This window comes from Mytilus galloprovincialis, chromosome 5 (assembly GCF_965363235.1).
Source record: "Mytilus galloprovincialis chromosome 5, xbMytGall1.hap1.1, whole genome shotgun sequence".
NCBI classification, from domain to species: Eukaryota; Metazoa; Mollusca; class Bivalvia; order Mytilida; family Mytilidae; genus Mytilus; species Mytilus galloprovincialis.
Genome location: NC_134842.1, coordinates 28,620,927 through 28,635,041, shown reverse-complemented (window position 1 = coordinate 28,635,041; position 14,115 = coordinate 28,620,927). Strand labels below are relative to the sequence as shown.

General features: G+C 31.3%; 1 protein-coding gene across 2 annotated transcripts in view; it reads right to left on the bottom strand.

Annotated features, from left to right (window-relative positions):
• LOC143075546 (TNF receptor-associated factor 4-like) overlaps positions 1 to 5,654 on the bottom strand; it is a 94,385-nt gene extending 88,731 nt beyond the window's left edge. Inside the window, exon 1 of one of the 2 annotated variants that reach the window (XM_076250991.1) lies at positions 5,461 to 5,654. In XM_076250991.1, coding sequence (XP_076107106.1) covers positions 5,461 to 5,603 — 143 coding nt within the window. In that variant the 5' untranslated portion in view covers positions 5,604 to 5,654. Of the gene's footprint in view, positions 1 to 3,797; positions 3,878 to 5,460 lie in introns of those variants that run through there. The other variant, XM_076250993.1, reaches the window with a different exon arrangement.
• Positions 5,655 to 14,115: the final 8,461 nt, after the last annotated feature.

The following is a 14,115-nucleotide window of genomic DNA, read 5'->3' as shown; positions in this document are numbered from 1 at the left end:
CGGTAAACAGGAAGTTGCCGAGTGATGAATCTGAAAACGCATCACACGGTATAGCTGACTTATATCAAGTCTGAAACCAAATATCAGAAATCCTGGTAGTGCAGTTCCTGAGAAAAATGTGACGAAAAATTTTCAACTTGGCTATCAGGTGTAAAAATAATACAAGTGTTCGGTAAACAGGAAGTTGTCGAGTGATGAATCTGAAAACGCATCACACAGTATAGCTGACTTATATCAAGCCTGAAATTAAATTTCAGAAATCCTAATAGTGTAGTTCCTGAGAAAAATGTGACGAAAAATATTCATGGGACGGATGGACGAACGGACGGACTGACAGACTGACAGACTGACGGACTGATGGACTGATGGTAAAACAGTATACCCCCCTTTTTTTCAAAGCTCGGGTATAATAAATATGTAACACATCAACAGTTACAACAACCACTGAATTACAGGCTCCTGATTTGGGACAGACATATACATACATAATGAAGTCCATCAGAGTCATCAGATATACATTGGCAGTTGGATGGAAAGAAAAAAATATTTATATCCCTAAAACTTCATTTTCCATAGTGGTGGGTATAAAAGCCAGAAATATATGTCCCTTTAATGATTGAGAGATCCATTCATGGATCAAAACGTTTCTGATCCTAACAATGCACTTCCTCAATTAACCCTGTTTCTGTCATATAATACATACATTCAACAGATACTAGTTGAAGGACTGAACCTTTGTATAAATGTCAAAATATTTATGAACTTTAAAAATAAAATTCATTTTCCACAGGAAATCACGGAAACATTGGACAAAGAGCAGGAAAAACAGATCATTTAATGATTACACAAACTTATTGTCGTAACCCCTAGCTGACGGATAAATAATTGAAATATTAAACATTATAACAAATCTTTTCTTGTAATATTTGCTTTAAACACCAAAGGATCTCACTTTAATCAAATGATCACAAATTGTGTTTTCCACTTTAATATTTTAAAGGGTTAGGAAATGATCTATTTAAGAATGCATTTCCATGGTTTATTAACAACCCATAACCCCGATACAGTTTAAAGATTAAATATATCTGTTATAGCCATATAACTCAAACTAGAGACTTATAAAGGCTTTTATCAAATACTGTGGGTTTTATGTTACAATTCAAAGAATGGTTACAACTAAATAGTAGAATTGCAAAACTGATAGTTCTAAATAAATGATATTGGTGCACTTCTTTAAATGCTTTTGATGAAGCATATGTTTCAATGCTGGTAAATAACAGTGAAATCTACTTATTTATACAATGTAGCAAAATTAAGGCAACTGTTGACTTGCAAAAACATATTTAAAATAGATATATCAAAAGGGCACTTGCAATCAAAAAGTTTTGAGACCTTAGTGAACCTTTTATTATTTAAAGCAAATTTGAACTTCTGCAGAAGTTCACAGTAGGCATGTCAGACTTGCATGCAATTTGCAGTTCCCCAAATGTGACCTAAACATTTGTCAAAAATACAAAAGAAATGTTTGGTATCACCGGCCTCTCTTTAAAACGCAACTATTTCTGTAGAACAACTCTTTGGGACTTGTGAATTTTATGCAAAATTTAGAATCATTCATAAATATATTGAAATGCATATTTTCCGATTTCATTCTATGTGTAACTCGCATTCCATGAATTCAATGTTTTCTTGATAAAATAGAATACTCAATATGTAATACAATATCAAATTTATTAAAAAAATTTACCATAATATGTAATTTTATAAATCAGATCAAAAAGTAAGTACATTGTGTATATAAGCTGATTAAAAATTTAATACCTTCAAAATTTGATATGTTTCTAACTTTAAAAGTCAAAATTGAATATACAAATTTGAAATTTTTAAAATACCTGTCTATGAAAACCTTTGATGTCTAGATTAGTGCATATTTTGTTTAACTAAGATAGCAAGTTAAACAAAACTGACATGTACAATGCAAATTACAAGCAATCTATGGTAATCTATACTTAGACTATTTTTTGCTGATATCAGCGGAAATAAAATATAGGTAAAAACAACATTGTTGAAAGAATATTTCTAGTTCTAAGAGAAACTAAAGCCTAAGGCCCAACCCAATATATTCTAGAGCTCTCACTTTATCATATTACACACATTTTCTGATGCAGAAATTTCAAATTGATTTCATAAAAAAAAAATCTCTTTTTCATAGACGACTTTAAAAAAATACACCCTAGTTTATCTTCCTACAACTACCAACAACATTTTAAATGATCAACCCTTGGAAAGTAAATATCCATCAACTACAAACGGCAACCCATCCTGAAACTAATCTATTAACTTTTTGAGGACAGTCATTTTTCGTTAACTCCACCCATCCTAAACAAAATCAATATGAAGTTAAACAAACAGTTTAAATGTCTCTATATAGGTTTTATACCCTTTTATTGATGCTGTAAATATATATAATCTAAGTAGCATAGATTTAACTTCCAATAAAAACTCACTAAATCAATATTGTTTTAATAGCAAGGATTTCACATCAATTCAATAAGGTTTAATGTACATGTATTATGAACTTAAAAATGTTTCAACGATTTTCTGTTGATAAATTTCTCTCAAGTTCTGGGGATTCATCATAATTCATGGAGAAATAATTTTGTGGATTTCGAGGGTAAAGGTGAACAGCAATTTTAAGCGTTCAATCAAAAAGAATTTTCCCATCGACCTGAAAGTGAAATTTGTTTAAAACCACAAAATCGTTTATACAATGTAAATACAGTTTTTCTGCAACCCAAGAAAACTTGTACCAATGAAAAGAAATAAAACCAAACTATAATGGCTTGTAATTTTTGATAGTAAAGTTGCATAGTTTTCATTCAAAACTAAGTAATACCACTTTAAATAAAAAAATATATGAATGTTTGTCACAAGGATTTAAGGTCAACAAGGCCCTGGTAACACTTGCACATAATTAGACCAGTAAGAGTTTACTGCAATTGCACAAGCAAGATTAATTTCCAAATCTAGTGTGTTTACACAGCAAATTTATATTTTTTTTAACTAAGGGTGACTTACATCCTCAATATATACGTTAAAGATCGTTAAAGTATGTATTAGTTTTCTGTTTTGCTTTTTCCAATTATATTGTGTTGTAAAATGATGCCCTTTATGGGTTCTTGATTAGATTAATAAAATTCTTATTCTTATTCTTAATTCTTAAAATTCTTATATATATATATATATCCAACTGCAACCAAAAAAGTAATAAACTGTAAAGTGTTAGCACAGGCGCGGATCCAGCCGTTTTAAAAAGGGGGAGTTCCCAACCCAGAGTAAAGGGGGGGGGGGGGGGTCCAACTATATGCTATCATTCAAATGCATTGATCTGTCAAAAAAAATGGAGGGTTCCAACCCCCGGAACCCCCCCCCCCCCCCCCCTGGATCCGCCACTGTAGCATGTTAATTTCAATTTATGGAGTTGACAATACAGAACTGGTTTGTTTTATGCACAGGAGCATTAATAGTGCTTGTGAATGCATCTTATTTCCCTGTATTCACAATTGCTTGTGAATGCATCTTATTTTCCAGAGTTCACAAGTGCTTGTGATTGCATCTTATTTTCCAGTGTTCACAAGTGCTTGTGAATGCATCTTTTTTCCCAGAGTTCATAAGTGCTTGTGAATGCATCTTTTTTTCCAGCATTCATAAGTGCTTGTGTATGCATCTTATTTTCCAGCGTTCACTTGCAGCACTGATATAAATAATTCTTTAACTGTAATAAAGCTGATACTAACAAATTTCCACCAGAACAGGCAAAAAACATTTCCATGTGCTTCTTCTTGTAAGGCTTCATATCCATAATGATAACTTATATTCACCTGTACTTTATATCTACCTGTTAATTAGGAGTTGTCCAGATAAGTAATCAAAGGATTAAGGTCATCCAAACCAATTAAGGTAATCCCCATTTAATGAGTGATCTATAATTATTGGTAATTATATCACCTTTTATATATATTGCACCAATTTAAAAGAGGAGTGTGAAAATTATTTCATTAAGTTCAGCTGAAATCTTTTCACCTTAAAGCAATTAGTCAAACGGTGACCTTTGATAAAAATTTTAAGATGAAATAAAGAAATGGTTTTGTCATTATTATAAATTTACATTATTTAAAACATCAAATATGAGAACTTAATTTCTAATGCATATTACAGAATATATGTAATATAAAAGATGATATTTTAATCATCTAGTTTCTATAAGAACTCATCTATGATCCTTTTAAGTTTAGAGGTTGTACATGTTATTAATACCTAAAGGGAACGGTTTCATCACATGCTATTTTTGTTTACCTATGTAGGTAATTTTCAAGGTGAGAGTATATACCTATTTACATGACAAATAGATAAGTAACTTATGTCATAATCATGTTTTTGTCAAACCAATACTTAAATACTAACACTTGTAAATAATTACACCCAGACAAATAAATGTTAACAGTAATTTATGGTTATGTTATTATCTATAATATATAAAATATCAATTAGTAATTTTCCCCATAAGTAATACTATACATAATAATGACCTTACAATTTTAATAATTGTCCTTTAACATATTGTGAAAGAAAAAATATAAATTGTTATAAAAAAAACCACATTCTGAAAAAATTACCAAAACTGAAATTTTTTATGAGGTTAAATTATTTACTAAAAGTTTAAATCAAGCAAGATCAAATATTTTTAAAGAAATCTTAACTATGCTGATATTTCATTAATAAACAAACTTCTCCAGACCATTTCTGTCAATTTAAAAGTTTTCGAATGTGATTATTCACCACCCGAGCCCTTTTTTCCTCACTGCTCAAAATTTCCTTCTATCAAATAAGTAAAAAGTGAGATCTAATAATATTTGCAGTAAGTGCACCAACAATCTACAGAATATATTCAAAGCAGCTGCATACATGTTTTAAACAAACATGTGTATGTGACTCTGTCTGTTTGACATGTCAGGTTAAAAAATGTTGTATTCTTGACAGTCTAACCAGTCTTTGATGGCAAGTTTAAAAACTAATATTTAAGTTAATTTTAATTAAAATAAGCTTTTAAAACTTTTTTCTATAAAAAAGTGAAAAATAGAACTCTGCTTTTAGTTTTCAATAGTTTATCCATTTACAATTCAGGCTGTTGATTTGATCTGCCAGTACTGCATATTTTGAAAAGAAATTGTTTCTGACACTGAGATAATTTGAAATGGTACATGAAATATGAAGAAATTTAAAATAGAATGTGGAGTTTAATGACTAAATTATGTGCAGTTCATATTGGGTGTTCTGAAATAATTGTCCGAAAAATAAAATATTTTAGTTAATTTTTCAGCATAGATCTCTGGAACAACACAGCTGATCCAGATTCCATAGTATGCATATCAAAATCAATAACCACAGGTGTTGACTTACCTTAGAAATTCTTGCAGACAACTCTCACAAAATCGGTGACCACATGTTGTTATCTTGACGGGATTTTTCATTGGCAAGCCACAAATCGAGCAATAACATCTTTTCTTTAATTTTTCGACGAAACCTTCTGAATATCCAGGCATTATTGTAAGCTCCTGCACAGTTGTATCATGTATGACATTCACCAAGAACTTCCTCTGACGTTTTGTTTAGGGGAGTGTCAGTTGTGACCCACTTTTCCTTTTGGAGATCCGTAAGCTTCATACAGACCACAAAATAAGGATGTGCAAAAGCATATGTTTCTAAAAATTCAAATATTGGTTGATTTCAAAGTAATATTTAAAATTATCTGTAACCATTGAATTGGATAAACACTTATTGTGTCGAAAATACAGAGAGGAAACGATTTGCATCGATATCGTCTTCCTTATTATTCACGAGGTGGGCGTGTCAAGCATTGAAAGTGAAAGTAACTCTTGTTTCATTTACTTTCACTTTAATTTTATATATTTTTACGCGGGATTACACATCATGTTGAATATTTTTTTTAAAAGACACCAACATTTCTTGGTGTTATCCGATCTACTTTCCAATCAGAAAGATTGTAAATCACGTTCTTAAGCAAATTAGAATGGATGGGGAATAGGCAAACAACACAGGGATTCAGATCCCTTTGAACACTTGCAGTATAAATTTATTAAAGAAATTCTAGGAATACATTGTAAAGCATCAAATGCTGCATGTTTAGCCGAGCTAAATAGATTGCCTTTATATACCAGAATAGAATTTTCAGCAATAAAATATTGGCTTCATATACTTGAATCAAATAATTCACTTGCCCTAAAAATATATAAAGCAACTGAAAAAAATAACTCTTGGATAATAAATATGAAAAATCTCATTTCAAGACTTGGTTTTTATTTTATTAATCTAAATCCTATTGATATTAAGATGTATTTAAAACACATTCAAGAGAGAATCAATGATATAGCCTTCCAAAAGCAAGAGACTGACATCAATCAAAATAAAAAAAATGAACTTTTTTAATATACTTTATAAACCAAATAAAAGACCCTCGTATGTTGATCAATGCAAATCCAAAAGTGATAGATCAACATTATGTAAATTGAGGTTAAGTGCTCATACTTTATCTATTGAAAGAGGGCGATATCTAAAAATACCAAAGCAGAATAGGGTATGTCTTTGCTGTAACAATGGAGACATTGAAGATGAACTTCACTTTCTTTTAAAATGTTCCTCCTATAAATATGTGAGAGATAACCTTATTAAAAAATTAAATAATGTTCTATTGAACAACAAATTTTCTTCCTTATCATATAACTTATTTATATCAATTCTAAATAGTAATTCCCAAACAATATTAAAAATTGTTGTCAACTATTTGAATGAATGCTTGTTGGTGAGAAACTCATTATTAAAAGGTACTTGATTTTTGTAATAATGTATATGCTTCTCATTTATTTTTTATATATTTCTCTCATAATTATCCACTGTCACTCCTTCATTGTATATATATGTTATTGTAGTTAGTCTTTAATTTGTTGCCATAACCATTTTTTGTCAATGTGTTAGTGCTAATAAAGTTATCTTATCTTATCTTAGAAGACAGAAAATGTTTTTTTAGTATACTTCAATATACCATCAATATACGGAATATAAGATCATCATATTAAAAAAATATATATATATATGTTATATTCACACAAACAAAAAAACAACCACTGAACTGTTAACTTTAATCGGCTGAAAAAACAATAACATCCAATTTCAATGTCTTTCAAATCTGAATCTAAATCCAACATCCTATATTGAAATTATTGATAAATATCTATAAACACATACATTTTTACCGTCTGCATTTTTTGTTCATTTGCAGTTGAAAGGACTTGGGTATACTTTGGGCTCATCCCTTTTATTCCAGTGTTATGATAAAATTTCAGAAAAGTGACATGCGACATCCCAGGCATGATAGAAACATGCCGGGTCTTTTCCACATTTTCAAGTATAAAAAGTTTACGTTTATATCAATATTTGACACAATCTCATGCGATTTCTTGTGACTTTATGTTTTAAAAATATATAAATGCATCATTCCCTAATCATGGAGAGGTCTAAAGTCACAGTAAAAATATGTGTCGTTTTAAAGAGTTTTTATGTTTATAACACAGGTCCCATGGGTTACCGTCCCATGGATAGATATTTTTTCTTAATCTCGTCTGTCATATTTGGTTTATAATATATGTTTTCATAAATGTCATAAGTTTTGACAGCCATGTTTGATTTGATATGTATGGTAACTAAAATATATTTGTTTATTTTACACTTAAGCAGTCGAGATGAACGCTCAATGAGGCAACCCGGCGAAAAGAAGACACAAGATTTCCGAGGACAGCAGCAGATCATGTACTTTTGTATCTCCATCTTTGCTGGGTCCATGAGTGTATGCACAAACTAATTGTTTACATTAAAAATCACTGCATTATTCGATACTGCAATTACATTATATAAAAACCACGGGAATTAATTATTTATGGAGCATAAACATTCTGATGAAGACTTCAAGAAAACCAATTTCGTAGGTAATAAAGTTAAGTATATGAACGGTTATGATATATATATGTATACCTTATACATAATTCCCATATTATCTGACCAAAAACTAATTGACCGTGCTTTTGAAACCCGTTTTTTTAATTCATCATTTGCGGCAACATTAACTTTAATCAAAATCATATAACATTTGTAGTTCAGCTAGGGATTTTCGCAGAAATGATTTACAGATTAAGGTTTTTGATTTCTTGATTAGAAGATATGGTATATAATTGATTCAATTGACACACGTTAAATCTCCACCAGACGCCAAGTGACATAACCCATTATGCATAGTCAGCTATAAAAGGCCACGAAGTGACAAATGTTAAACAAGTCAAACAAGGAAAAGTAATGGCCTGATTTATGTTTAGAATAAGGAACGAAATACAAATATGATATAGAGCAAAAAACGACAACCACTGAATAACAGATTTATGACTTGAAAAAAACACATATAGAACCCTCCCTTAACCTGGCAGTGGTGTAACAGTTCAACATATAAACAACATAAACAAACTGTAAAATTAGTTGAAACGACTTAACTCATCAGATTGGTACAAAGCAGAAAAACAAGTAAGAAAAGCACAAACCGAACGTGGGTATTGGTGCAATCATACAACAACAAAAAAGACACTAGGTACAGATCTAAGAGTAATCACAGAACTTTACTGACAACAAGTTCAAAGCCAATAACAACTAATAAAACAGTAAAAAACATAACCATGCGCATGGCTTTTTGTGCAAAACTTCTTTATACTGGGAAGTTACTGCATATTTTATAAATGAACTAGGAATCTGATGTTCAGTGGTTGTCGTCTGCTAATTTGGTTCATGGTGTTTCTGGTTGCTCGTTTTTATATAGTTCAGACCGTTGGTTTCTCCGTTTGAATGGTTTTATATATATACACTTGCCATTCTTGGGTCCCTTTATAGCTTGCTGTTCGGTGTGAGCCAAGGCTCCGTGTTGAAGGCCGTACTTTGACCTATAACGGTTTACTTTTATAAATTGTTACTTGGATGGAGAGTTGTCTCATTGGCACTCATACCACATCTTCCCACATATATAGATTGTTGTGCAATGCCACAATACATGTATCAGATTGTTGTACCGTGAATTTGCATATGCATATGAATATGTATAACAATACTATTAGTTTTGGCTTTAATCGACTTTACAACTCAATACCAGACGATGTTTATCAAAACAGGATAATGAAGGTATTTAGTTATTTCAGTTACAGCAGAATGCAATGAGTGTGAAGGTAGACTCTTTAGTAAGCTTGCTTGCTAGCTGAACCGTAAGTCATTATTAAGTTAGGTACACTAACCTGAGGGCCTCCTTTTAGAGTATAGTCTGGTCCTACAGACCGATAGATTAGGTATCTGTCGAACTTGTCTACTCTTTCAGGAGGATGGTTTACCTAGCCTTATAATGACGTCATGTTTCAGCTAGGTTCAGCTAGCTCACCAAAGTTATTATCTTTACTTACACACTCAATGCATTCTGCTGTAATGAAGATGACATTTCTCACATTTTTGTTTGTTTGTATTTTTTTTCAATGTTGCAATTAAATGAAATACTAAAGCATTGAAAATGAAACATTTTAAAACAGATTTACAAAAAACGAAATCCGCACATTTGTCATTTCGGGGCCTTTTATAGCTGACTATGTGGCATAGGCTTTGCTCATTGTTAAAGGCCGTACGGTGACCTATAGTTGTTACTGTGTCATATGGTCTCTTGTGAAGAGTACTAGTTGTCTAATTGGCAACTTAATCATAAAAAAAACAACAAGGTTACGATTTGATGCGTAAATTGGTCTATTTCAAAAGCCTCAATGCTAAATAAATCAGTTCTTTTCATATAAGTACCGTGATTGTTTTCTCCAAAGTGAGCCCATCATTTGGAAGTTTTTGTCAACATATAATAACTGTGTGCAATTTTCAGACCTAAAAGCTTGGACACCAACTACGATTAAAAATGTTTTGTAACCAAAAGATTTCAATATTGAAATAAAATTCATTGATATAAAAACGTTTTTGATCGTGGATGTTGGTCAAGGTTAATCAAGGATTTCTAGAGTACTATACAAATCTTTAGGTTAATTAAGCCAAAAACAATTAAAAGTATTGGAAAATTTACCAAAATTCACGTTTAAATACCAATATATAATTTTATTTTTTTCTGTAGAGACCATAGCTTCGTAAATTTTAAAGGAATGCCAACTTTTAAAGGAAGGTGCAAAAAAATGTATTTTGTTAATAGTATTTATTATCACACGTATTTCTATATGAAATTTGTAGGTTCTTTTATTTTATCTGATTGAGAGAAAAAAACCATGCATCTTAATTAGGGCCAATTCCAACTCTTCGTGAACATCCTCCTTTGTTTTTAAGCTAGCTAGATGTAACCCCACCCCGAGAAAGTTCAGTATTACTTTTAAATCATGCGTGAAAAGGCTGGTACAGAGTCAGACGTGCATGTGTCCATGTAAAAGCAACACAAACTGTGGCCAAACATACAAATCAATGATATAAAGATACCCATAAAAGAGGCACCCAGTTAAGCCAGTGCTTATCATGATTGATTGATTGTTGGTTGCTTAACGTCCAGTGGCAAATATTTCATGCATATTCAGGACGAGAACAAGTTCACAATAAATACAATAGGTAGGTTGTTGTAAAAGAGGCCATCTAGGATGATGGTCGGGGAAATTTGGACTGCCATTGGAAAATGAGGGTATATTGGATAGGGACAGAAATTTTGCCTTGCAACAGGCCACCTTCGGACCCCTCAAAGAGTTGTTGCAAGGGTTCTTAAAACGTGCAAAGAGCGTGGCACTCTCTTTACACGAGGCATCGGATTTAACGTCCCCTTCTGACGGACGTGACTGCGAACTTGATACATCCCGCACAGCCAAACGGACGCCCCACTTCGGCAAGCGTTTTACTGCCGGTCGGGAGAAGACCAATTAAGTGACCATATTTCTATACCCCAGTCACCCTTGCTTATCATGTGATTATGACACTTGGTTACTGTAATCAAATATTGATAGTTTACTGATAATAGAGTAATGATAGTCATACTAGACTTTTCGATGCAGAATAAAAAAAGTACAGTTCTGCACGGCTTAGCTAAAAAGAGTTCTTTTAGTTTAAACAGTATTTATTAATGAAAAATGACAAGATAAATATTACAATGTAACTTCTTCTTCTCTGTATTAGCTTCCTTTAAATAGGAACACCTCTAATATATATATTATTAGAGTATTTGGGGTAAATTTTGAAAGATTTTTTTTCTGGTTGTATGTAGATAACTATGTACAGCACACTATGTAGGAGGTTTTCTTTCATTTATATGTTGTTTTTATATATATATACAGACTGTTTTATTTTGTATCTTTTTATTTTATTTTTATTATAATAAAGGAAACGTGCACCATAGCAGTATTTACATGTGAGGGTCTTATATACATGTTTTTGTTTTTGTTTTAAAACTTAACCATACAATATTTAAAAGTTGTACAAAAACAAAATAAGTGTCTATAGTGATAGTAGTTATATATATATAATTCTATTTTTTATAAAAGGATAGAGTTATAGATTAATTTTCTAAAATGAGGTTACTTAATTATTTTAAAAGGAACAAGTATGTATTTTAAAAAGTAAAAATATATATTGCATCAATTTTAATATGATAAAATATCTCATAATAGTGAACATCAATTTTCTTGACTGGCGATGTGGAATTTCATTGATAAAAACTAGAATCTTTTATCTAATTAAAAAGCTAAAAAATAAAATAAAAATAAGACAGTCATTAAAAACAAAGTTCTTATTCTTAGTTTCAGTATCATGTAATAAATTTACTTTGTTTTAAGTGGAAAATGTGGTTAAAAATATTTTGGCATCATATAAAATTATCATTTATAATACAGGAGCTTGTCATTAATTTTAATTATTTTAATTATATGATAACATTTCTCATTTTATAGAGATTGTAAATTTAAATTATACTCATAATTTAGAGCTGAACTCGCATTCGGGTGATTATCAATTCAATTTGATGAATATCCTCCTTTTGTCTCCTTTACTAACACATTTATTTGAATCGTCTATCTCTAGTCCATGTATAAATGAGAATTTGAATATATTTGTTTCTCCATGTTTAACATTTTTTAATAAGACAGTTCTTATATGTATAAACATTTATCCGTTTTTGTTTCTTCACTAACCACTGAATATTGAATATTAATACACAGTATAATTGTTCATATACCTGTACACTTTGGTTTTACACAATATTATTTGATGTTCCGTGCATCTAATATTTCAATTCTCTTGATATGTAGTTGGAATAGTAGGTTTCTAGCTTTCTGCTCTAACTTTCCTGCCAGTTCCATTCCTATACTAAGGGATTCTTTAAAATTGCTCCAGTCTAATATCAGACGTGTAATTTCCATCTTATTGTTGCAGTATGTATTCCATTTTGCAGGACCACAGCTATCCAGAATGTCTTTTTTTATATCTATAAAATATTTCTCTCTTATAGTGCTTAGTACAGGACAGGTGGTTATCATGTGTACTATGTCTTCACTTTCTGTATGGCACAGTTGACATGTTGCTTCTGTTGAGAAATGTGTGAACTTATGTTTGTCTGATTGCAATATATAAGTTCCAGTCATCATTCTGGATTTCACAATGGATTTTCTTATCTCAATTCTGGGTTGATTTTTTAGCTTTCATACATGTGCTGTTTTTCCTATTTCCAAATTATCTATGCAGACATATTTAAGACTGGTTTTATTGAAAGCATCAGATTTTAATTTATCATTCCAAAATTTGTGAATTTGTCTATTGATTTCTTCCTTCCATGCATTTTTTTTGGGTGTGCTATTTTGAAGTATGTTGATTGAAGGTAGACTGTATAACTCTAAAATGTTCAGTATTTTGCTGAAGAAACTTTTCTTGTTATCGAAATTGGTAGCTATCTGTCTGTTCATGACATCTTTGATTTTGGTATTGTCACATGTTATAATGGAATATAGTAGTGATAGTTGTCTCTTGTGTATTTCAGCTTCTATCGGCAAGGCTCCCAAAAACAGTAGGACAGCAGCATTTGATGTCCTTTCTGGTAAGGACTGTAGGTGTCTCAAATTCTTCCTGTGAAATTTCTCTAGATCTTCAAGATTAGATTTTGTTAATGGAAGTACCTCTAATCCATATATTAATCTTGGTATAACATATGTTCTATAAATTTGGTAGGAGATTTCTGGGTTGAGTCCATTGGTGCCATGTACTCCAGATCCCATAAGAGCATACCTTGTTCTTCTTGCTGTTTGAATTCTGTCTTTTACGTTGAAGTTATTTTCTGAACCATCTGTTCTTTTTACTCCTAGATGTTCACTGCAATCAGTGGTTTTTACTTTTTTACCATCCATAGTCCAGTTGTAATCAGTTTTAATTTTTGAGCAATCGATTATTTCAGTTTTTGTAGGATGTATTTTGTAATGATGTTCCTTTGCATACCTGTCTATAACATTCAACATTATTTGGAGCTCATGCTCATTATTTGAGATGAAGGCGATATCATCGGCACAGGTTGGTGCTCCTATATAGATGTCTCCTAGATGATAACCCAGGGAATTCTGCTCTAGCTCAACTAACAAATCCTGCACAAATATTTTATATAGATCATAGATGAGTAGAGAGTATCCCACCTTGTCTAACTCCTTGTTTTATTGTGAAGGATTCGCTTACCCCATCTAGCCATTTTACTTTGGAGCTAAGCCCATTATATAGTTCTGTTAGGATCTTCCAATAGGTGGGATGAATATTCTGATCAATGGCCTTGTCCATAAGAATTATATGCTGGACAACATCAAATGCTGACTGAACATCTAGAACAGATATATAACATAAAGTTCATATATGGGATGCGGAAACAAGTTTGGAAAAACTTTTATGAATCCGTCTCCCTAAAAAAAACCAACATCTATTTTACAAACAATATACTGTTGGCACGTAATGCTGTTTGTTCAA